Here is a 26,626-nt window from a genome sequence, read left to right as displayed (position 1 = left end):
ATAGTTTTCCAAGTAGGGTAGAGCCGGAGGCAGGCCCAGAATTTCTGGACTTACACAGTCCAGATTTTTTGTGGGGGGACCCACAAAAGCCAGGAGGAAGAGCAGGGGCGTAGCTAGAACTTTGAGGGCCCCATAGCAACATTTTAAAGGGGCCCCATCCCAATGCTTCTAGAGAGACACCTCTCTGCAGCAGTAGTTGGTAATTTTATGCCCTGTAACAGTGCCCTAGTTAATTTTCTGAATCGTAGTAATGCTTAAGTTCACCCTATGTCCCATTTCAGAGCTGCCAATACACATTATGCCGCACCATATCCCCAATTCACATTATGATATATAGCGCTCCCCATTCATATTGTGCCACATTACAGTGCCCCGGTTCATATTATATAACATTAAAATGCCCTTCAGTTCATTTTATATCACACTACAATGAGCAGGTCCAGGGACATACGTAGATATATAGCATGCCCCAAGGAAATAGTTTGAAAGGACCCCTACGTACCACCCAATGGCGAAAAATATATATAACATATGTAACTTTGACAGGGAAGGTGGGCCCCTCTCAGCTTTAGGCTCCATAGCAGCTGCACTGCCTGCACCTATGGTAGCTACACCCTTGAGGAAGAGCAAGGTTTGTGGGGCAGTGGGAGGCTCAGGTAAAAAAAAAACAGGAGACCCCCGCTGAATGGGGGAGAGTAGGCAGCTCTGCATTCAGCAAAAAATATTTGTGGCTATTTCCCTGAAAACACCCCTTTTTTAGGGGGGGGGGGGGTAGCTACAAATATTAAGTATTCCTGGAATATATGTAAGAGTGATCGCAGCAGATATCTCTAATACCTGCTGCGATCCTTCCATTCCCGCAGCAGCCACATCTCCCATAGCTATCTAGGGGCGATGCAATGCTGACAGATTATCAATATCCAGAATATGAAGCATTCCCAATATTGACCCATGCAAGCAGAGAGTTTCCCCGGAAGTGGCCTCTATGCATGTATTGTCAGCGTGACCGTGCACGAGCAGCAGCCCCTGTTCCTGCGGGTTCCAGGCGATGCATCCAGCCAATATGATTGCATATTGCAATGCGATCTTGCGTGCTAACATCATGCCAAGTTCGCATCGAATACCCAATCAATGATAAATGGGCCCTTTAGTGTTTTTAAAGTCAGGAACAATCATCACAGTGTCACAGAATTACCCATAATGCAAGTACAATGCAAATCTGAATTCTGTGTAAGGATGGGATGCACTTAAAGGTGGAACACATTCCGCCACACATAGCATCGCAGTGGTACTAATCACATATGCACTAACATATGCGATTAGTACTGCAAAGGACAGCTCTTCCGATAAGAGCTGCCCTCTGCGATGTGCTCCCGTCACTGGACTTCCAGGTATCTGCCCTCGGGAGTCTGTCTGCGCACGTCAGCGGGGCATGCTGAAAGGGATCCGATCAGATCCAGCTCACAGCACAGTGTGGAAAGAAGCCCATAGGTTTCTATAGGAAGCCTGTGCAGAGGTCTTAGTGCATATAGAAATGTGGTGAAAACTGGGTTTTTACTGCATTTTTCCTTTACTACAGACCGCACTGTGGGGCCCATTTCTCAAAGTATATTTGCGGCTATATCCCCGAAAACACCTGTTTTCAGGGGTTAGCTGCAAATATAAGGCATCTCCTGAATTAAGTAGGAGGGACCGCAGCAGGTATCTCTAATATCTGCTTCGATCCCTCCATTGCCGCATCCCCTAGGGGATGCAATGCTGCCAAATTTACCAATATCCACAATGCAAAGCATTCCCGATATTGGTCTCCTGAAGATGGCGGAAGCTCACTGTAACGTATGGCCTACTCACTGCACTTGTGGCCGGGCAGAGGTGTCCCTTGGAACCCTCCCCGGAAGTGGCCTCTATAGAGCATGGTCACATGTGACTGCAGACCCCACAGCAGCCATCTGAGCACATCGCAGGGACAGGCTCGTTTCGGAGCCCCTGTCCCTGCGGGTGCTGGATGTTATATTCAGATGAAGAGATCGCATATTGTAATGCGATTCTGGGCTGTAAGATGCTGCTCAGATCACATTCAATATGCGATCAATGATCAATGGGCCGCTATGAGAGTTGAGGTACACAAAAAAAAAAAGCCTGTTGCCCCAGTTTGCCCACCCAGTTTGGGCTGCCTTATCCAGTCCAGCCCAGCCACCATGCAGCATCAGCCCCATTACACCGTTTAATACAGAGGTTCTCAAACTCGGTCCTCGGGAGCCCACACAGTGCATGTTTTGCAGGTAACCCAGCAGGTGCACAGGTGTATTAATTACGCACTGACACATTTTAAAAGGTCCACAGGTGGAGCTAATTATTTCACTTGCGATTCTGTGAGGAGACCTGCAAAACATGCACCGTGTGGGGTCCTGAGGACCGAGTTTGAGAACCTCTGGTTTAATATCCTTACATTTTGGAGGGGGGGGGGGGGGGGGGGAAGAGACCAACCTCTGCTGCCGGCCGCGCCCCCCCGGCATTCTGTACTCACCGATGTTGCAGACTGTGCCTGCATGAGTCCGAAATGCCGGAGCCTGCACGGGCGATGTCATAATGTGGACGGCTTGTTATTTAAATGTAGCGGGGATGCAGGTACTGGGTAGCAGCGCCGGCTGGCATTTAAATAGCATGACGTCCCATGCAGGCCCCGCCCCCTGGCTTTCTGGACTCGCACATGCACAGTTTTCATTCTCGATGTTGAGCACAGAAAAACCGTGAGGACCAGGAGGATTTCCGGGGCAGCGGGAGGCTCATGTAAAAAACGTGAGCCTCCCGCTGAATGCGGGAGTGTAGGAAACCCTAGCTTACCCCTCTCCCAGGTAGTACCATGCCCTGCTGCTGGCTGTGTGTTATATTGCAAAAAAAACCAAAACTTTTTCATATAGCCAAATTGCTAAACTAGCTCAATAAACTTGATTCAGAATAATTTTATTAACAAACCGGAGTATTTGTAAAAAAATAAATAAAAAAATATATATATATATATATATATATATATATATATATATATATATATATATATATATATATATATATATATATATATAAAATTAGTAGCCAGTAAGGGGGTTGTTCAGAGATGGACACAGATCTTGCTTCCGCAAGGGGCCTATTTACTAAGCCTTGGAGAAAGATAAAGTGGACAGAGATAAAGTAATAATCTCTCATAAAACACCAGAGCCCAACCCTAAAATGTATTCATTTGAATGTGTATATGGGTGAAGTTATACTGAAAATTACACAGTTATAGTATTTTACAGCTTTCATATATTCTTGGGTAATCTTCGACCACTTGGTGTAAGGTAGTCTAGCAATCATATACACACACACCATTTTATTTTTAAGGTGTCATGTTATCCTTCTGATTTATACTCCTGTGATAGATAAAGGCTGCACAGTGCACACTCACTCCGTGTCATTAGGTCATAGTGGGTGACCTCCAGGAAAGAGCCACAGTATTATAGGTTGTCTTGTGACAGCTCCATCTGCTGTTCACTGTCCTGTCAGCCCATCCCAGGATTACACTAGCAGCAACCACAAATCTCACATGAGACGCCGATTCATGGTTTTTACACTGTGCTCACCATCTCGACGCCTGTTGAGGAGCAGACTGAGATCCAGGCTCCTGCCCCCTCCCTATGTCTGCCCCAAGAAAACACAAACTCAACACAAATAATTTGGGTTTTTAAATTTTATTTATTTTTTACTATCACAAATCTATTGTCATCAACATCAGTAGATTCATCATCATTCATCATCGAGTACCCGATAGCTGCACACACCCAGAGTGTAAGTGAGGCATGGTACTTTTTAGCTGCGGAATAACAATCTGAAGTTGGACAAGCCAAACAAAAGCAACTTTCCCCCTTTAAAACTAAGGTTTGCTCTTCAGTCAGTTTAGAAATCACCAGTGCACAGACATTATAGTTATTTATATTGATTGGTTGTGAGTTAAACAAAATTATTTTAAAAACATTTTCAGTCCCAGCCACTTCATGAGTCTAGTATTGGAGTATACAGTAACACTTTATTCTGTGCGTCCGTTTTATCCATTTTATTTTTTTTACAAGATTGTGGTGGTGCTGCCGAGGTCAAGCACCGAACCTTAGAAGAAAACGTTTCCTAGATCGGTGGCCTGGGCTTAATACTAGAGTAATCATGACAGTTTTCCCCACATTGTTTATTAGCAAAATCCTAAAACCATAAGAAATCATAATGAAATACATCAAGTTAATTACTGGCCATATCACACTTAGGGCTCGATTCAGACCTGATCACTGCTGTGCGTTTTTGGACAGCGGGCGATTATCGATTGACTGCGCATGCATATGTACTGCAATGTGCACGCATGTCGCCAAACAGCGACAAGCTGGTGCAAAAATGTTGATTGCAGTCATTCGCAAGCTGATTGACCGGAAGAGGCCGTTTGTGGGTGGTAACTGCCCGTTTTCTGGGAGTGTCAGGGAAAACGCCGGCGTTCCCAAGCGTTTTCAGGGAGGGTGTATGACATGAGCTCCGGCCCCAAACAGCCAGTTCTTTTCTCACTATAGGAGTAAGTCGTGGCCTGCACACACTGGAAAAACTATTAGATGGTGAGCAAGTTGCAAACGGATTTGCAGCCGTCCGCTGCCAGGTACATTTTCGCACAGCACACACATGCAATCACAGACTTGCAAAGGGTGAATTAACACTCCCCGTTGGGCGACGACTATCTGATAGAAAGACAACAAAATTAGCAGTGCGTCGATCATGTCTGAATTAGGCCCTTAATTCCCTTCCACTAGACCGGACCTAATAAATAACAAACCCCCAAAAGCAGGACACTGATGGGGCCATGATTGAAATACAGAATACGTAACATTTTACTTTGTGTCGTGTGTAGAATCAACAGCATAAACATAAAAACATATATTGTAATAATAAATGTTAAATTGGCAGGAAACTGCATGAAAAACAAAGTACATATTTATTATCATTTCCCCCACACGCACACAGAAGCAAAGCTACACTGAGGCCCAGATGGTGGCCGACTTCTCACTTTTTTTTTTTTTTTCTCTGATAGGTCAAATAGCAGGTAAAAAACAAACAAAAATCCTTACACATGGCTAGTAAAATATGTACCCAAAAAGCAGCGCAAAATGGCAGTAACAGCATTAACAGGTTTGGGGATAATTTCTAGTATCTTACCTGTGCTAAAAAAAATAAAAAATAAAAAAAAAAGTATTTTCATCCACAGCCTGCCAATGTATAAACATACTAGAAATCCCCAGGCCTTGTAATCCACAAACATCTTAAACAGGTATGTGTTGTAGAAAGCCAAAAATATTTTTAAGACGTTAATGTGAACTGTATTATAATAGGATTTCCATGCAAGGGTGTAATATTGCAGTTTGGGATTATTAAGAGGAAGCAAAGGGTTTGGCAATTAGTTTCATGCACCATAGGCACAGGATTCATTTAGAACTATACAGACCACCTTTGTGCATCAGCTGCATTAGGCCAACATTTGATCTCATAGCATCAGGCAAGGGGTTAATGCAGCACCTATGGTTCCCCTGGGTGCAGCCGGTGCGTGCTGGTGTCTCACTGGGCGTGGAGCTGTTCTCTTTCCATATACGTCCACACCCAGTTTTATAGACACATTCCCCCCATAACATGGGTAGAGACTGTATGTGGGAGGGGTAGCCCCTCACTCACAGAACAATGAAGAACAGAGGGCGTTTCCTCTAATCCATGCATTCTGGATACTATAAAGTTAAAAAAAAGAAAGGGAACCCCCACAATTTATTGCAGTGCTATGCAGGGAATCTAATGCACAATATAATTACACAAAAAGCATTTATCTTTTTATGTAACTGTTCCATCTGCAGCCTGTACAGTGGGTAGGTGAACTGAAAAGTTATATTATGAATTCTGTTCACCCAGTCACACTTTATATTCTCTAGAGCAAAAGTGCCCAGGTATATTTAAAAGCCTGACGGACACAATGAATCTAACATTACATTTCTTAGTAGTAATAATAATAATAATAATAATAAACACATACGCAAAAATGATCACAAGGTGGATTTAAAAGAATAAATAAATCACTATTTAAAGACATAAGGAGTGGATTGCAATAAGCCAACTCTGATAAGGAGGGGACTTTAAATAAATGTACACACAATAGGGAGCATTTTGTACACATTTACCATTACAAAGCTTGATGCACAGCATAAAATCATCTTTGGTCAGGTGCACTGATTTACGGTGGAAGATGGTGGCATTTGCAGACGAAATTTGCAATCGCCAAAAAGGAGGAGTTTGGAAGAGCAAGAGCAGTCTTTGTTAGACGCTTGAATATTGCACCAGCTTTAAGTTGGTGTAAAATCTGGTCTTAAACCTTTACATGGGAAGTACTGAAAATATTTCAAGGTCAATGGTTTCCAAAATCGGTCCACAAGGAGCACTAAAGGGCCCTACTCACTTGGCGATGTGCCGCCGAGGTGCCCGACGGCCGATACGGCCGACGAGCAACCCGGCGGCGGGGGGGCAGTGACGGGGGGAGTGAAGTTTCTTCACTCCCCACGTCACCCGGCTGCATTGAAGTGCAGGCAAATATGGACGAGATCGTCCATATTGGCCTGCATGCACAGCCGACGGGAGACCAGCGATGAACGAGCGCGGGGACGCGCATCGTTCATCGCTTAAGTCTCCACACTGAAAGATATGAACGAGTTCTCGTTCATTTATGAACGAGATCGTTCATATCTTTCAGAATATCGCCAAGTGTGTAGGGCCTATTACAGTCCAGATTTAAATTATATCCATGCTTGGCCACAGGTGACTTAATTGGTACTTTAGTCAGTACAATTTAACCATCTGTCCTGAGCCATTGATATTTTTAAATCCTACTCTGTTAGTGTGCCTTGAGGACAGAGTTTGCATCATATTTACCCAAGTTCCAGGTACTTTATGTCTATTATACCCTTTTCATACTGCACAAATAACCCGGTTTCAACCCAGTTTATTGCCAGGTCAGCACGGGTCGCTGTGCGGTGTGAAAGGAGCCATGGATGAATACCCGGGTCACCTGACCGGGGCCAGTCGCAGTGTGAACGGGATTCCTGGGTTGATGCGACCCGGTACCCGTTCACTGCATGAGATCATCTCCACGCCTCCTCCACTCCCGCCCTGATGCCAGCTCCATCCTGGATGGCAACCCGACCCATATTGCTGGGATGGGATTGCGGTGTATAGGGTCTATGGCCAGGTCCCACCCGGGGAGGCCCCGTTTCTAATTCCCAGGTGGGACCCGTCCTTGCAATTTTAAAGACGCATACATTTAGCAAAATCTAATGGACTACCAGGAGAGCAGGTCAACATCCTTGATCATGGCCAAATTCCCAGTGGGTGGGGGGGGGGGGGGGGGGGGGGGTGATGACAATTATTTTCTAATTGTGTCATCTAATCACCGCAGCATTACACAGTGAAGAGAAGAGTCTGATAATGTGGCACTGGGCGGGAGGGGAGTTTAAGAAAGTCAGCTAGAATCAAGGTGCGCTTCATCCAATGTAAACCAAAAAGCTAATAAAAGGCAAACAAAATAACATAACCCACTACACTCCTAACGTCCCATCCCACCCACCAAAAAAAGGAAAGCAAAAGAAAAACACACACAAGTGTTAGGTATAATAAAGGCAGCTCTAATGTTGCTTCTCTCCAATTATTCTTTTAAGCCATAAATTAGACTAAACTACCTATATTTTAAAGATAAAAATGTACATGTTTTATCTTATGAAAATGGCCCTTCTAAAATGCTAGACAGTTGGACTTTTCATGCAATATTCCTACTTTTGTACAGTGCAGCACTTCTTATTGACTGAGGAGTCTCCAAAAGAAAAAAACAAAAAACAAAAACACAGTAGGAGTGCGCAGAACAATTTGCAGAATGAAGTGTGTTCCGTAAGGGATGTCCACTGTTGTCTGTATTCTCTGCAACACTCCATCACTAAGTCACTGTTACTGCAGCAAGGGAATGACTAATTGTCCACAACCCTCTCTCAATTACAATGATTTATTAAACATCACATGCTTCTACTGGCCCATCCCCTATCCCTTGCTCTACTCTTACACCAGGGCATCAGCTAATGCTAGAGACAATTGTCTATCTTCAAATAAATAAATCAATAAGAACCCAGCCCACACTACTAATTTTGGAATGTGGGGGACAACCATGCAAGGGATAGATCCCCTACAGTGTAGGCCACCTACACCATTATAGAGATTGCAGTTTAGGAAGGGAACTTTCAGTTTGTATGACTACTGCTACTCTCTTCTGGCTCTATCTTGGTCTTGCCCATAGTTTCTGTGGGCCCCCGTGTCTCTCCCTCATGGGTCTTCATGTGCTTCGTGAGATGATCACTCCGCATAAAGACACGGCTGCAGGAAGGACAGGGGTATTTTTTGGCCCCGGTATGGGTCTGTAGGTGCCTTTGCAACTCATCACTTCGAGTGAATCTTTTGCCACAGAACAGCCAGTTGCAGACAAATGGTCGATCTCCACTATGCCAGCGTAAGTGAGCCTTCAGATGGGATGTCTTGGCATATGCCTTTCCACAGCCTGGAATGTGGCAATTGTGCATGGTTTTGCGCTTGGTTACATCTGCATTGGAACCAGCACGTTCTGCTTCCTGGCAGTTGGGACAACGACAGGCAGTTTGAGCAGCACTACGTGGCATTGCACGCCTAGCACCTTTCGCACGAGGGGAACCATCTGAACTTTGTTCAGCAGCATGAGACTCAATTTGGGCATCCAAAGTTCCAATGAGATGTGGGGTGGGAGGCAGCATATGTGGAGTGGGAATACATAGATCAGAGCCATATGCCCCCAGAGGTGACTGGTGGGATGACTGAGTACTGAAGCCTCCAGCACCAGGTTGCATATCCATCCAATTAGACCCAGCATGAAGATCCCACCATGAAGGAACTCCAGTCTCCTCTCCAGGCCCTCCCGAGGTTGGAGGTCTCATCCAGGACTCATATGGATGAGACATCTCAAAGGGTGGGCTTAGAAATTTGGTGAATGATGTGTTCTCTGCAGATTCCTGGCTTGAAAAAGATTGGCAGGGAAGCCTTACAGAGGAGAGAGATGTGTATCGCTCAGTAGAAGAATAGGATGGGTTTTGGTCAGTTTCCTGCAGGACAGACAATGCTGGATCAGAATCTGGAGGGAGTGTGTAGGTTTTCAGAGACCGCTCAGAGGAGGATGGAGATCCAGGAGCCTCTGATGGTTGGTTACCCAGAGAGCTACATACAGCAGTCAGCATTGCAAAAACACGCCAAAAGGTTGTTCAGGTAAAGGTGATCTGTAGAAAGATAAATACGAGTTAGCATGAAAGTGAAACAGTATTTTAGAAGAGAATGCCCCTGATTTATCAGTTTCTATCAGCTCTAGAGCTCTCTTTCTGCCTCAGATTTGGTGTTCACTGAAACCCTGTGTTTTCATGTGCAATTGCTTCTTACTTGCTCTTTCTGGATGCATTAAAAAGCAAACTTACTCTGCTATATTCACCAAGCAAAAAGCTTTGCTCCCTGAATCAGGTCCTATATATTTTTACTGCAGGCAACTATTTCCTCAGATTAGTGATGGAACCTCTGTTTCCTCTCATTCTGTGTGCACTAAAACATCTGCTCACTCTCTCATGTCCTTCACTAGGACCCCAATATTTCTCCTTTGTTTAATAGAACCAGTTACCTTGTATTTGGGTTCCCCCTTCTCATGCGATATAGGCTATCCCCCCCCCCATTTGCAGTAAATAAGATACCTTACTACTCAGCTGATTGTACCGGAGGCTAGGACCCGGTGCTTACAGGTTGCAAAATGTCAGACCATAATCCCACGTCACCCACTCTGATTAGAGGTTTTCAAATATTCAGAGGAAATGTAAATATAGTTTATCTTTCATCCTAAATATCCCAGGAGCCAGCAGCTGTAATAAAGGGCTGGTGGATGCAAATTACAGTAATTATTGTCTGAGCTGTAACGAGAAGTGGAGGCTGAGAGAGACCTAAAGAATATTAGGGTCAGAAAGTCTGGGGAACAGAAAAGTTAACCCATGCACTGCAGGGAATTTTAAAATGTAGGGACTTATTGCATAAATATCAAATATGCACATAAATAATGAAGCTTGTGGTCTTGCTTTGCATGTCATGGATAGGTTGCAGTGGAGTTTGCCCATTGTTAGCATATAAGGTTTACATGTGCTTCAGTTATAATACAACCAGAATGTACTACAATCAGATAGAACGGCTAACACACGAAAGAGGTATAGACAGGATTCACAATTATATATGAACATACAGAATTTAGGGGCAGATGTATCAACCCGTAGAACGCATAAGGAAGTGATGAACCAGTAATAAGTGCAGGGTGATAAAAGCACCAGCCAATCAGCTCCAATATGTAAATGAACAGTTAGAAGCTGATTGGCTGGTGCGTTTATCACCTTGCACTTATCACTGGTTTAGCACTCCCTTATGCCGTCTCAAGGCTTAATATATCTGCCCCTTATTTCTCTAAGGCCACAATACCAGCACTATCCAGAGGGGATGCGGTTATGTGACCGGCGGTCAGGAGACCGCCAGTCACAATACCAACACCAGGATCCCGACCCCTGAATATCCTGCCGGCCAACCCATCCAGAGAACATGGGATTATTTTTGGGAGCACAGTGAACCAGAGGGTAAAATTAAGGCGTGTGGTGGACAAAAGCATTAATTCAGACAGTTTTAAAAGGTTGTATACTTTGTTAATTTGTCATGCTAACACGTACGATGAACCAAACCACGAAGCGTCACTGTTTATGTAATATAAGGGTATCAAGTGTTTACAAAATACTAAAAACAGTATACACACACACACTATAAAACATCACCTTATAGACCCTACATATTACATAATGAATATATCATATTGAATAATTAATACATATATTTAATTAAAACACATTCAGTCATATAAAATCATATTAGGCAAGAACGGCAATTTATGAGACAAATATTAGGCATATTAGGAGTATAAAATTAAATGAGAAATATATCTGTATCTCAGGTCCCAGTTTAGAATGAAACCCAGGCAATATCTGTGGTGTTTCCATGTTATCTTCTCTGTGGGTTTCCTCACTAAGGGCTATAACACACACTCCGGTTTTTTTGCCATCCGGCAGAGCCTTTCACACACACACACACACACACACACAAACGGCTTTGAGCCGTGTGTGATGCTGTGCGCATGTGCAGCATTGGACACGGCTTGGAAACCCCCCCCCCCCAAAAAAAAAACACACCAGTTGTGTGTGAAAGCTCCCCTTCACACACACGGTCCACTGGCTGCAAAGACGGCACGGCCCCGGCCCGGCAGCCAGACCTACCAGTGGATATTTCAGGCTGCAACCCGGCAGCCGGGCCAGGGCCGTGCAGTGTGAAAGGACCCTACCCTTCACACTTTTAATTACAATGCCAGCACGGGAAAAAGCCATCCGTTTTTTTCACGGCCGGCAAAAGCCGGCTCGTGTGTTTCAGCACAAAGGCCCTCATTCAGATCCTGAAGAATCTGCTGTTTGGTACTTTGTGCATGTGCCAGTGTGTACTGTGCATGTGCCAGTGTATACCATACTTGCCTACCTGACCCTCTCCATGGAGGGAGAAAATGCTCTGTTCCTGGACTTTCCTGCTAATGTATGATTGCCATCACCTGTGGTGAAACACCTTTCTTATCAATTAACTAGCTCACCACAGGTGATGGCAATCATACATTAGCAGGAAAGTCCAGGAACAGAGCATTTTCTCCCTCATGGAGAGGGTCAGGTAGGCAAGTACGGTGTATACTGCATATGTGCAGTGTGGGTTTGCGACAGCGGATGCAGGACAACATCAGACTGTCAGTGATTGACACTTTGATGCAGTTTGGAGGCGGGAAAGGGGCGGTAATGCCCTCAGTATCTTTAGACAGAGGCGTCTCGCCAGCGTTGCAGGAGAGGGAAGATGACTGGATTTCCGTCAGAGTAGGGATAACCATCGGTAGGCGTTCCATTGATGGTGATATCAATTAAAATTCTAAAGACAACCATCGATGGGTAGAAACGATGTGATTACTTGCCATTGATTGTTTATACTATTTCATTCCCACGATGCCGCATTTGCGCAGAATAGGGCTGCTGCTCTGAAGTCACTAACTGAATCAGAGTGGGCATAAGTTTCCTCTGCCCATGTGCGCCGCTGCCCCACTGGATGTTGCTATGAAAGAATAAGGCTAATCAGATGAAGCTATGTGTGAATGACTGTGTAGCCAGCGGCAGACAGCCAAGTAGCACTCATGCGCTGCAGTAGCAACATGAACATAAGTGAATCCATCGCCCTCACGTCTACAATCAACGGCGGGAAATTATCTGCAGTCCCGCCATTGATGATAAAAACCATCTAACTCTAGGTTCGGACCATCGATGGTTTGTAACCATTGATAGTCAATGGCCATCCCTAGGACGGAGATTTCCTGGCCTCTGCATAGCAAATGCAGCAGCTGGCTTGTGTACCCCCATATGTTCCGCAGCTGGCAGATGGTGTCAGAGATGATCCGATACTGCATCCTCCTGCTGCATTACCATATTAGAGCTATCGCTGCTGCTTTTTATGTAAGCAGCAGCGATAGCATCTCCAACCACATCTGAATGAGGGCTAAAACCTCAAAATACACTGGTACGCTCATGGCGTTCAGACAGCATTGGCATGTAGGGAAAAAAAACCTGAGGTTGTAAGCTACACTAGGGCAGAGACTAATGTGACCGAAAACATTCCCTGTAAAACAATGATATATTTTGTAAGACTACATTCTTTGATAACATAAAACGATATGTGGAATTACCAGTATCTTCATTTTAACTATTTATTTTTAAACATGCGGTTGCTGCAGCATAGCAATAATGAATGTACACTCAATCTATATGATTTGATCCTCTGAGAACGCTTTTTGTCATGGTCGATGAGAGAGACAGCAGTGGGAGTGTTTCATACTGGAGGCTGCAGGAAGCAATTGAACATAATGTATAACTCCACATAACAAAGGGTGTTATTACTTGTATAGAAGAGACTGACTTCTGGAACAACATCATTTAAGTCCTTCAAATCTTTTCCACAGACGCCTATTCCTAAATATGGGTACACATAAAGCTTTTCATTGTAAGCCCACATGCAAAAACAGGATATCTTTATGTAGAACATTCAAGGGGGGTAAGAGGGCACTTACAAGGGCATTCTTCGTTTTACAAAGGGACCACCAAATCTTTGGCCACAAGAGATCAGGTCTTGGCTTATTATTTCAAGCTTTCATACACACTTTATATAGGAAAGCATATTTCTAAGAGCATTTTAATCATGTGATACACACAGACAATTAATTATAATGGCACACATGATGAAGGTATTGGTATCACACTAAATTAAAATAAGAATTTACTTACCGATAATTCTATTTCTCGGAGTCCGTAGTGGATGCTGGGGTTCCTGAAAGGACCATGGGGGAATAGCGGCTCCGCAGGAGACAGGGCACAAAAGTAAAGCTTTCCGATCAGGTGGTGTGCACTGGCTCCTCCCCCTATGACCCTCCTCCAAGCCAGTTAGGTACTGTGCCCGGACGAGCGTACACAATAAGGGAGGAATTTTGAATCCCGGGTAAGACTCATACCAGCCACACCAATCACACCGTACAACTTGTGATCAAAACCAGTTAACAGTATGATAACAGAGGAGCCTCTGAAAGATGGCTTCTTAACAATAACCCGAATTAGTTAACAATAACTATGTACAATTATTGCAGATAATCCGCACTTGGGATGGGCGCCCAGCATCCACTACGGACTCCGAGAAATAGAATTATCGGTAAGTAAATTCTTATTTTCTCTATCGTCCTAGTGGATGCTGGGGTTCCTGAAAGGACCATGGGGATTATACCAAAGCTCCCAAACGGGCGGGAGAGTGCGGATGACTCTGCAGCACCGAATGAGAGAACTCCAGGTCCTCCTTAGCCAGAGTATCAAATTTGTAAAATTTTACAAACGTGTTCTCCCCTGACCACGTAGCTGCTCGGCAAAGTTGTAATGCCGAGACCCCTCGGGCAGCCGCCCAAGATGAGCCCACCTTCCTTGTGGAGTGGGCCTTTACAGATTTAGGCTGTGGCAGGCCTGCCACAGAATGTGCAAGTTGGATTGTGCTACAGATCCAACGAGCAATCGTCTGCTTAGACGCAGGAACACCCATCTTGTTGGGTGCATACAATATAAACAACGAGTCAGATTTTCTGACTCCAGCTGTCCTTGCAATATATATTTTTAATGCTCTGACAACGTCCAGTAACTTGGAGTCCTCCAAGTCACTTGTAGCCGCAGGCACTACAATAGGCTGGTTCAGATGAAATGCTGACACCACCTTAGGGAGAAAATGCGGACGAGTCCGCAGTTCTGCCCTGTCCGAATGGAAAATCAGATATGGGCTTTTGTAAGATAAAGCTGCCAGTTCTGACACTCTCCTGGCCGAAGCCAGGGCTAGTAACATGGTCACTTTCCATGTGAGATATTTTAAATCCACCTTTTTTAGTGGTTCAAACCAATGAGATTTTAGAAATTCCAAAACCACATTGAGATCCCACGGTGCCACTGGAGGCACCACAGGAGGCTGTGTATGCAGCACTCCCTTAACAAAAGTCTGGACTTCAGGAACTGAAGCCAATTCTTTTTGAAAGAAAATCGACAGGGCCGAAATTTGAACCTTAATAGATCCCAATTTGAGACCCATAGACAATCCTGATTGCAGGAAATGTAGGAATCGACCCAGTTGAAATTCCTCCGTCGGAGCACTCCGATCCTCGCACCACGCAACATATCTTCGCCAAATGCGGTGATAGTGTTGCACGGTTACTTCCTTCCTTGCTTTAATCAAAGTAGGAATGACTTCTTCCGGCATGCCTTTTTCCTTTAGGATCCGGCGTTCAACCGCCATGCCGTCAAACGCAGCCGCGGTAAGTCTTGAAACAGACAGGGACCCTGCTGAAGCAAGTCCCTCCTTAGAGGTAGAGGCCACGGATCTTCCGTGATCATCTCTTGAAGTTCCGGGTACCAAGTCCTTCTTGGCCAATCCGGAACCACTAGTATCGTTCTTACGCCTCTTTGCCGTATAATTCTCAATACTTTTGGTATGAGAGGCAGAGGAGGAAACACATACACCGACTGGTACACCCAAGGCGTTACCAGCGCGTCCACAGCTATTGCCTGCGGATCTCTTGACCTGGCGCAATACCTGTCCAGTTTTTTGTTGAGGCGAGACGCCATCATGTCCACCATTGGTCTTTCCCAACGGGTTACCAGCATGTGGAAGACTTCCGGATGAAGTCCCCACTCTCCCGGGTGAAGGTCGTGTCTGCTGAGGAAGTCTGCTTCCCAGTTGTCCACTCCCGGGATGAACACTGCTGACAGTGCTATCACATGATTCTCTGCCCAGCGAAGAATCCTTGCAGCTTCTGCCATTGCACTCCTGCTTCTTGTGCCGCCCTGTCTGTTCACATGGGCGACTGCCGTGATGTTGTCCGACTGGATCAACACCGGTTTTCCTTGAAGCAGAGGTTCTGCCTGGCTTAGAGCATTGTAGATTGCTCTTAGTTCCAGAATGTTTATGTGAAGAGACGTTTCCAGGCTCGTCCACACTCCCTGGAAGTTTCTTCCTTGTGTGACTGCTCCCCAGCCTCTCAGGCTGGCGTCCGTGGTCACCAGGATCCAATCCTGTATGCCGAATCTGCGGCCCTCCAATAGATGAGCACTCTGCAACCACCACAGAAGAGATACCCTTGTCCTTGGAGACAGGGTTATCCGCTGGTGCATCTGAAGATGCGACCCTGACCATTTGTCTAACAGATCCCTCTGGAAAATTCGTGCATGGAATCTGCCGAATGGAATTGCTTCGTAAGAAGCCACCATTTTTCCCAGGACTCTTGTGCATTGATGTACAGACACCTTTCCTGGTTTTAGGAGGTTCCTGACAAGCTCGGACAACTCCTTGGCTTTTTCCTCCGGGAGAAAAACCTTTTTCTGAACCGTGTCCAGAATCATCCCTAGGAACAGCAGACGAGTTGTCGGCATTAACTGGGATTTTGGAATATTCAGAATCCAGCCGTGTTGTTTTAGCACTTCTTGAGACAGTGCTAATCCCCTCTCTAGCTGTTCTCTGGACCTTGCCCTTATTAGGAGATCGTCCAAGTATGGGATAATTAATACGCCTTTTCTTCGAAGAAGAATCATCATCTCGGCCATTACCTTTGTAAAGACCCGAGGTGCCGTGGACAATCCGAACGGCAGCGTCTGAAACTGATAGTGACAGTTTTGTACAACGAACCTGAGGTACCCCTGGTGTGAGGGGTAAATTGGAACGTGGAGGTACGCATCCTTGATGTCCAAGGACACCATAAAGTCCCCTTCTTCCAGGTTCGCTATCACTGCTCTGAGTGACTCCATTTTGAACTTGAACTTCTTTATGTACAGGTTCAAGGACTACAGATTTAGAATAGGTCTTACCGAGCCGTCCGGCTTCGGTACCACAAATAGAGTGGAATAATACCCCTTTCCCTGTTGTAGAAGAGGTACCTTGACTATCACCTGCTGAGAGTACAGCTTGTGAATGGCTTCCAAAACCGTCTCCCTTTCGGAGGGGGACGTTGGTAAAGCAGACTTCAGGAAACGGCGAGGCGGATCTGTCTCTAGTTCCAACCTGTACCCCTGAGATATTATCTGCAGGATCCAGGGATCTACCTGCGAGTGAGCCCACTGCGCGCTGAAATGCTTGAGACGACCGCCCACCGCCCCCGAGTCCGCTTGAGAAGCCCCAGCGTCATGCTGAGGCTTTTGTAGAAGCGGGGGAGGGCTTCTGTTCCTGGGAAGGAGCTGCCTGTTGGTGTCTCTTCCCCCTTCCTCTGCCTCGTGGCAGATATGAATATCCCTTTGCTCTCTTGTTTTTAAAGGAACGAAAGGACTGCGGTTGAAAAGTCGGTGTCTTTTTCTGTTGGGGAGTAGCTTGAGGTAAAAAGGTGGATTTCCCGGCTGTAGCCGTGGCCACCAAATCTGATAGACCGACTCCAAATAACTCCTCCCCTTTATACGGCAAAACTTCCATATGCCGTTTTGAGTCCGCATCGCCTGACCACTGTCGCGTCCATAAACTTCTTCTGGCCGAAATGGACATAGCACTTACCCGTGATGCCAGTGTGCAGATATCCCTCTGTGCATCACGCATATAAAGAAATGCATCCTTTATTTGCTCTAAAGACAGTAAAACATTGTCCCTATCCAGGGTATCAATATTTTCAATCAGGGACTCTGACCAAACTACTCCAGCACTGCACATCCAGGCTGACGCTATAGCTGGTCGTAGTATAACACCTGTATGTGTGTATATACTTTTTTGGATATTTTCCATCCTCCTATCTGTTGGATCTTTAAAGTGCGGCCGTCTCAGGAGAGGGTAACGCCACTTGTTTAGATAAGCGTGTGAGCGCCTTATCCACCCTAGGAGGTGTTTCCCAGCGCGCCCTAACCTCTGACGGGAAAGGGTATAAAGCTAATAACTTCTTTGAAATTAGCATCTTTTTATCGGGGGCAACCCACGCTTCATCACATACATCATTTAGTTCTTCTGATTCAGGAAAAACTATAGGTAGTTTTTTCACACCCCACATAATACCCTGTTTAGTGGTACCAGTAGTATCAGCTAAATGTAACGCCTCCTTCATTGCCAAAATCATATAACGTGTGGCCCTACTGGAAAATACGGTTGATTCGTCACCGTCGCCACTGGAATCAGTGCCTGTGTCTGGGTCTGTGTCGACCGACTGAGGCAAAGGGCGTTTTACAGCCCCTGACGGTGTTTGAGGCGCCTGGACAGGCACTAACTGATTGTCCGGCCGTCTCATGTCGACAAACGACTGCTTTAGCGTGTTGACACTATCCCGTAATTCCATAAATAAAGGCATCCATTCTGGTGTCGACCCCCTAGGAGGTGACATCCCCATATTTGGCAATTGCTCCGCCTCCACACCAATATCGTCCTCATACATGTCGACACACACGTACCAACACACAGCAGACACACAGGGAATGCTCTTAACGAAGACAGGACCCCACTAGCCCTTTGGGGAGACAGAGGGAGAGTTTGCCAGCACACACCAAAAGCGCTATATATGACAGGGATAGCCTTATAATAAGTGCTCCCTGTATAGCTGCTTTTATAATATAATTTTTGCCACTATTTTGCCCCCCCTCTCTTGTTTTACCCTGTTTCTGTAGTGCAGTGCAGGGGAGAGACCTGGGAGCCGTCCTGACCAGCGGAGCTGTGTAAGGAAAATGGCGCTGTGTGCTGAGGAGATAGGCCCCGCCCCTTTTCCGGCGGGCTCGTCTCCCGCTCTTTAGTGTATTCTGGCAGGGGTTAAATATCTCCATATAGCCCCGGAGGCTATATGTGAGGTATTTTTTAGCCAAATAGGTTTTCATTTGCCTCCCAGGGCGCTCCCCTCCCAGCGCCCTGCACCCTCAGTGACTGCCGTGTGAAGTGTGCTGAGAGGAAAATGGCGCACAGCTGCAGTGCTGTGCGCTACCTTTAGAAGACTGAGGAGTCTTCTGCCGCCGATTCTGGACCTCTTCATGTTTCAGCATCTGCAAGGGGGCCGGCGGCGAGGCTCCGGTGACCATCCAGGCTGTACCTGTGATCGTCCCTCTGGAGCTGATGTCCAGTAGCCAAGAAGCCAATCCATCCTGCACGCAGGTGAGTTCACTTCTTCTCCCCTAAGTCCCTCGTTGCAGTGATCCTGTTGCCAGCAGGATTCACTGTAAAATAAAAAACCTAAGCTAAACTTTCTCTAAGCAGCTCTTTAGGAGAGCCACCTAGATTGCACCCTTCTCGGCCGGGCACAAAAATCTAACTGGCTTGGAGGAGGGTCATAGGGGGAGGAGCCAGTGCACACCACCTGATCGGAAAGCTTTACTTTTGTGCCCTGTCTCCTGCGGAGCCGCTATTCCCCCATGGTCCTTTCAGGAACCCCAGCATCCACTAGGACGATAGAGAAATTTAGATAAGGAGTTAAAAACTGAAAGATTGTACTAAAAGAAGGAATTGACATATTTGGTTATTTGACAGGTCTATGGCATGACAGTCACTAACTTTTTCCCATTGTTTGCATGTCCAGGTGTATCCGCAAATGTAAACAGATTTTGGGCCTAATTCAGAGTTGATTGCAGCAGCAAATTTGTTAGCCGTTGGGTAAAACCATGTGCAGAGCATGGGGGAGGGCAGATATAACATGTGCAGAGAGAGTTAGATTTGGGTGGGGTGTGTTCAAACTGAAATCTAAATTGCAGTGTAAAAATACACCCCCTTTGTGTGTAAATAAATTGGCATAGTTGGTGCAAAATAAAATTTGGGTAAATGTACTTTCTTCAAATTTGTAGATTAGCAGAGTCTGTAATTTATATACCTGCAATATAAAAAAAACCTGCCCATTGATATCTCAGGCAGTTGTGGAAGTAGTCAAAGGCTGAATGCACTGCAACAGGAGAGGACAGCAAACGGTTTGTACAAGTAATTTGGTATGAGGGACATCGAAATCATACTCGTCATTTACATTAGAATATCTAATTTGCAAACCTAATAGACAGACAATCTCCTGTCTGAAGTATTTGTATGACTAATCCCTTATAATAACTTCAGAGTGGGCCTAATAGTCGTATGAACTCAGCAAGGACACGGGACCTTCTTTACGAAGTGCAATGAATGCACAGCAGAACACACTTTCTATAGCAATTTCATACTTCGATTATTTACCCAGCTCATATCACATTGTACGCTTATTCTACACCCTCATCGGGCGCCTCCACAAATTAGAAATATGGAACTCTGTCAAATCCATCCACCTTGCTCCACAAACCCTTGCGCTTTGGAAGGATTACGGGCATACCTGTGTGAATCCCAATCAGCGAATGAGATTCATGGATTTCTCTGTACGCATTATTTATAACAATTGTTGTCACAGCTTTGTATTTACATATGTTACCATGCAGCTGGAACCATGTATAATAAAAAGGTAAAACTGAGCACTGACATTTCTTTTATGTATTATATTTACATATGTATAGTAATAAAGAATAGAACTATTCATTTACAAGTTATCATTTAGGTTGCGTTTTGTGCCATATCACTGCAGCATGTAACATGGTCACAACTGTACACTGAGAATGACTGCTGTCTGCTCTCATACAGATAAAAAGAACTCTGGGAATAGTTTTGTTGACACATTCGAAGGTCGTAACATTCTGTGCAATGGAGAAGTGCTACAAATGATGTATTTGGAGATGGTATAGCATCACAGTATTATGATAACAGTGTCATACACAAAATACTATGGGTGTCATTCCGACTCATTCGCATGCAGCGGTTCTTGGCTTCGGTGCGAACGAGTGGGAAGTGCGGCACCGGGCAACGACGCCAGGACAGATGAAAGCGATCGCAGGCGCGATTGCAAGAAGATTGACAGCGGGAAGGAGGATCGGGGGCGTCTACTCACTGTTTCCCGGGCGTGGCAAGGTAAACGCAGGCGTGTCCAGGCGTTTGGAGGGCGGATGTCTGACATCACAGCCGGGACCTTCATCGCTGGATCTGTCGCACTGGGTAAGTAGTTCAAGGGCTAGTCTTGTTTTGCTTGAAACTTTTTTTTAGCATAGCAGGGCTGCACAAGTGATCACAGCCCTGCTATGCTAAAATACACTTCCCCATAGGCGGCGTCAAAAAGTTGCTACGTGCGATCAATTCGGAATGACCACCTATATGCTAATTAAAAGGATATGGGTTTTTTTGTTTGCTTGTCTATTTTTTTTCCCCCCATTATGTCTAATACCCATTATTTGACCCTTACTTTGATGGAGAAATCTTCCTCCACCAGCCACCGTATTTATTGTCCATTGTTATTGCACTACTGTAATGTATACTTTTTATTACATGTGATGCTTCAATAGAAAAGAAAAAAAAAAAATGTAAAAGTATAAATCTACTTAAGCATATTTTAAATATTACTGCAGACCAACACAAAATAAAAATGGGAAGAGCCCCCATCCTGTAATTTGGTTGCCCACTATTCATGAGAGAATACATTGTACATCAGTGCTTTGATATGTCAAAATCTTCATTCAATTATATGCGAAATAGCCATTAAAATGCTTCTGGGGGATGCATCTCCGAATAGCAGGTGTTCCAAGCGGGTTGGGTTTGACATGCTGGCAGTCAGAATACCGACCGTAGCATCCCTATGGTGAGAATTCCCGACAGGGGCAAAGTAAGTATACTTGCCTTCCCCCAATGCCCAACCCCCCCCCCCCCGTCAAGTTGAAACTCCATTCAAATATTTTGTTTATTCAGAAAAAAAAAAATAGGGGATTGCCTATATTAAGTATGAGAACCTCGCTTAACAACCAATTCGTTTAGCAACCTAGTCATAGGAACGGAACTTGGTCGTTAAATGAGGAGCATCTGTAATACTGTTCTGAATCCGGATTGGAAGTTTACTAGGACTTTGGCCTTATATCGGGGAAGGGGAACCTTCGGCCCTACAGCTGTTGTTGAACTACATATCCCTGTATGCCCTGCAACAGTTTTAGCTTGTCCAAATAGCAAAACTGTAGCAAGGTATGCTGGTATGTGTAGTTCAACAGATGGAGGGCCAAAGGTTCCCCACACCTGCCTTATATGAAGGAAAGCATAGAATTATACTATAAACAGCTGTCCCAGGGATGGGATGGATATCCCGGCGGACGGTATGCCGTTGGTCAGAATACAGCAACCACGGCATCCCGATGATCAGAATCCCAACAGGGGAAGGTAAGGGTTAGGTTTACCTTCCTCCAATGGCCCCCTAATGCTGACCCTCCATGTTTGCAGCCTAACCCTAACCCACCTTGGTGGTGCCTAACCCCCAGCTTCAAGCCCCCCCACCCCCCCTGCAGGGGGAGGAATAAACCATAACGTGGCAGAGGGGGTTAAGTCCCAGAGCGGCACCCCAGTGTCGGCTCCTGAGAACACCTATGTTTATGTAACGGGCCCATTCATTATTAGGCGCTAAATAGAGCCGCCTAATATACAGCAAACTCTGAAAACTTAAAGTTTTTGGAGTTTGCTTGCAAGAACCAACACCATTTTAAAACAGCAATGGTTCTCTGAGCCCTAGTCCTTCTTGCAGGAAGGAGGTGTAGAGTTGCGAAGAGGGATCTGAGCAGATCCCTCTGGCTCATAGCACAATCATTGGCTGTGTGCATGCTCAGTTGGCTGGATGGGCACTTAAGTATCACTGCTACCTCTGTAACTGTGATATAGATCACAAGGACAGCTGTTTTTCAGAGCAGCTGTCCCTTGGCCGGAGCAATACTGAATTGTTCCGTTAATTGTGAATCCTACCCAGTTCCTATTTTGATGCCCTAGAGGGGAATTCAATTAGGTCAGTTTTTTTACCTTTTGAAAAATTCAGCAGACGCAAAAAAACATGCGGATCGGCGAATCCACATGTTCTCACCTGCGCCGGCAAAAACGTGGCCGTTTCCACCGATTGAGGAAACGCTTTTTAACGTAAAAAAATAAAAATTAAAAAAAAAGTTTAAAAAGTCATTGGCGAAAATCCCTTAAAGACAGGCGAAAGCGGGATGTAATTGAATAGGCAGGGGGAAAATCAACAGCTCCAAAATTTACAGAGCAAATTGCAACAAGGGCCAAATTGTGTGACGACTGGGTCTGGGCATCTCCTACATGTGGGGTGTTCCCGGTATGCAGTGGTTAGTACCTACCAAAAGTGGCCCAAGGAAGGACAACTGGTGACAGGATCATAGGCGACCAAGGCTCTTTAATGCGTGTGGGAAGTGAAGGCTAGGTCATCTGGTCCAATCCCATTCCCGCCTCCACCACCCCATCCTCTGTCCAGCCTTCATTCTTTGTCTGACCTCTGTCCTGCCTCATTCCCCTGCCCCACTAGGGAATCTTGCACTGACTAACTGCCCTCCTGTTATGGGACACACCATACATTTATTGATGCGACTGTTGCACTAATCCCATACCTGCGTAATGTGCGTATACTTTAGAATGTAAGCTCTCACGAGCAGGGCCCTCTTCCCTCATGTGCTTACCCTTTTCTTACTTTAATAATCTTCAACTGCACCAAATCCAGCAGTCTTCTGCCACTTGATACTTATTCCAGTGTCATCTGCTGATGTAGCTATGTTTATTTACCCTGTACTTGTCCTATATTGTCGTCAACTGAAAGTTGCTGTTTTCCTGTTTGATTATTTGTCTATGTACTCTGTAATTGGGCGCTGCGGAACCCTTGTGGCGCCATATAAATAAAGGGTAATAATAATAATAATAATAATAATAATAATAATACTAATACTAATAATACTTGCTAGATCTTCCTGAATATCAGGAAGACTCCCTGAAGAGTCTAGCAATTTCCCTGATGGCACTTTACTCACATTACGTTTACACTTAGAACAAAAGACAATGCTAAGACAGAGCAGTACATGTCCACTTTAACGCCACGCATATAGGTATTGCTTTCACAATTTCCCGAAAAGTTTTTTTGTTTTTTTCAAAAGTAGCAAGTATACCAACTGTAGTACTAATCCCCATCACGGTGGAAAAAATAAGATTTTACTCACCGGTAAATCTATTTCTCGTAGTCCGTAGTGGATGCTGGGACTCCGTAAGGACCATGGGGAATAGCGGCTCCGCAGGAGACTGGGCACAACTAAAGAAAGCTTTAGGACTACCTGGTGTGCACTGGCTCCTCCCACTAAGACCCTCCTCCAGACCTCAGTTAGGATACTGTGCCCGGAAGAGCTGACACAAATAGGAAGGATTTTGAATCCCGGGTAAGACTCATACCAGCCACACCAATCACACCGTATAACTCGTGATACTATACCCAGTTAACAGTATGAAATATAACTGAGCCTCTCAACAGATGGCTCAACAATAACCCTTTAGTTAGGCAATAACTATAAACAAGTATTGCAGACAATCCGCACTTGGGATGGGCGCCCAGCATCCACTACGGACTACGAGAAATAGATTTACCGGTGAGTAAAATCTTATTTTCTCTGACGTCCTAAGTGGATGCTGGGACTCCGTAAGGACCATGGGGATTATACCAAAGCTCCCAAACGGGCGGGAGAGTGCGGATGACTCTGCAGCACCGAATGAGCAAATTCTAGGTCCTCCTCAGCCAGGGTATCAAACTTGTAGACTGTTGCAAAAATGTTTGAACCCGACCAAGTAACAGCTCGGCAAAGTCGTAAAGCAGAGACCCCTCGGGCAGCCGCCCAAGAAGAGCCCACTTTCCACGTGGAATGGGCTTTTACAGATTTAGGGTGCTGCAGTCCAGCCGCAGCATGTGCAAGTTGAATCGTGCTACAGATCCAGCGAGCAATAGTCTGCTTAGAAGCAGGAGCACCCAGCTTGTTGGGTGCATACAGGATAAATAGCGAGTCAGTTTTCCTGACTCCAGCCGTCCTGGAAACATATACTTTTCAGGGCCCTGACTACGTCCAGTAACTTGGAATCCTCCAAGTCCCAAGTAGCCGCAGGCACCACAATAGGTTGGTTCACATGAAAAACTGATACCACCTTAGGAAGGAATTGGGAACGAGTCCTCAATTCCGCCTTATCCATATAAAATACAGATAAGGGCTTTTGTATGACAAAGCCGCCAATTCTGATACACGCCTGGCCGACGCCACGGCCCACAGCATGACCACTTTCCACGTGAGGTATTGTAGCTCCACGGATTTAAGTGGCTCAACCCAATGCGACTTCAGGAAATCCAACACCACGTTGAGATCCCACGGTGCCACTTGAGGCACAAACGGGGGCTGACTATGCAGCACTCCCTTAACAAAAGTCCGAACTTCAGGCAGTGAAGCCAGTTCTATTTTGGAAGAAAATCGATAGAGCCGAAATCTGGACCTTCATGGAACCCAATTTTAGGCCCATAGTCACCTCTGACTGTAGGAAGTGCAGAAATCGACCTAGCTGAAATTTCTCCTTTGGGGCCTTCCTGGCCTCACAGTACGCAACATATTTCCACCATATGCGCTGATAATGGTTTGCGTTCACTTCTTTCCAAGCTTTAAATAGCGTAGGGATAACTTCCTCCGGAATGCCCTTTTCCTTCAGGATCCGGCGTTCAACCGCCATGCCATCAAACGCAGCCGCGGTACGTCTTGGAACAGACAGGCCCCCTGCTGCAGCAGGTCCTGTCTGAGCGGCAGAGGCCATGGGTCCTCTGAGATCATTTCTTGGAGTTCTGGTTACCAAGCTCTTCTTGGCCAACCCGGAACAATGAGTATAGTTCTTACTCCTCTCCTTCTTATTATTCTCATTACCCTGGGTAAGAGAGGCAGAGAAGGGAACACATACACCGACTGGTACTCCGACGGTGTTACCAGAGCATCCACAGCCATCGCCTGAGGGTCCCTTGACCTGGCGCAATATCTTTGTAGCTTTTTGTTGAGGCGGGACGCCATCATGTCCACCTGTGGCCTTTCCCAACGGTGTACAATCATTTGGAAAACTTCTGGATGAAGTCCCCACTCTCCCGGGTGGAGGTCGTGTCTTCTGAGAAAGTCTGCTTCTCAGTTGTCCACTCCGGGAATGAACACTGCTGACAGTGCTAACACATGATTTTCCGCCCATCGGAGAATCCTAGTGGCTTCTGCCATCGCCATCCTGCTTCTTGTGCCGCCCTGTCGGTTTACATGAGCGACCGCCGTGATGTTGTCTGACTGGATCAGCACCGGCCGGTGTTGATGCAGGGTCTAGCCTGACTTAGGGCATTGTAAATGGCCCTTAGTTCCAGAATATTTATGTGTAGGGAAGTCTCCTGACTTTTCCATAGCCTTGGAAGTTTCTTCCCTGTGTGACTGCCCCCCAGCCTCGAAGGCTGGCATCCGTGGTCACCAGGACCCAGTCCTGTATGCCTAATCTGCGGCCCCCTAGAAGATGAGCACTCTGCAGCCACCACAACAGCGACACCCTGGCCCTTGGAGACAGGGTTATCCGCCGATGCATCTGAAGATGCGACCCGGACCACTTGTCCAACAGATCCCACTGGAAAATCCTTGCATGGGACCTGGCGAATGGAATTTCTTCGTAAGAAGCTACCATCCTTCCCAGGGCTCGCGTGCATTGATGCACCGACACCTGTATACGTATTAGGAGGTCTCTGTCTAGAGACGACAACTCCTTAGACTTCTCCTCCGGGAGAAACCCTTTTTATCCTGTTCTGTGTCCAGAACCATACCCAGGAACAGTAGACGCGTCGTAGGAACCAGCTGCGACTTTGGAATATTCAGAATCCAGCCGTGCTGTTGTAGCACTTCCCGAGATAGTGCTACTCCGCCGAACAACTGCTCCCTGGACCTCGCCTTTATAAGGAGATCATCCAAGTACGGGATAATTATTTCGGCCATTACCTTGGTAAATACCTCGG

General features: G+C 45.8%; 1 protein-coding gene across 4 annotated transcripts in view; it reads right to left on the bottom strand.

Annotated features, from left to right (window-relative positions):
* Nucleotides 1–3,712: 3,712 nt before the first annotated feature.
* SP6 (Sp6 transcription factor) overlaps nucleotides 3,713–26,626 on the bottom strand; it is a 37,307-nt gene continuing 14,393 nt past the window's right edge. For all 4 annotated transcript variants that reach the window (XM_063959636.1, XM_063959635.1, XM_063959638.1 and 1 more), the window contains one exon: nucleotides 3,713–9,383. In XM_063959636.1, coding sequence (XP_063815706.1) covers nucleotides 8,325–9,344 — 1,020 coding nt within the window. In that variant the 5' untranslated portion in view covers nucleotides 9,345–9,383 and the 3' untranslated portion in view covers nucleotides 3,713–8,324. The remainder of the gene's footprint in view (nucleotides 9,384–26,626) is intronic.

The sequence above is a fragment of the Pseudophryne corroboree genome, chromosome 3 (genome assembly GCF_028390025.1).
Source record: "Pseudophryne corroboree isolate aPseCor3 chromosome 3, aPseCor3.hap2, whole genome shotgun sequence".
Taxonomy (NCBI): Eukaryota; Metazoa; Chordata; class Amphibia; order Anura; family Myobatrachidae; genus Pseudophryne; species Pseudophryne corroboree.
Note: the sequence above shows the minus strand (reverse complement) of the source record. Positions and strands in the feature narration are given on the sequence as shown.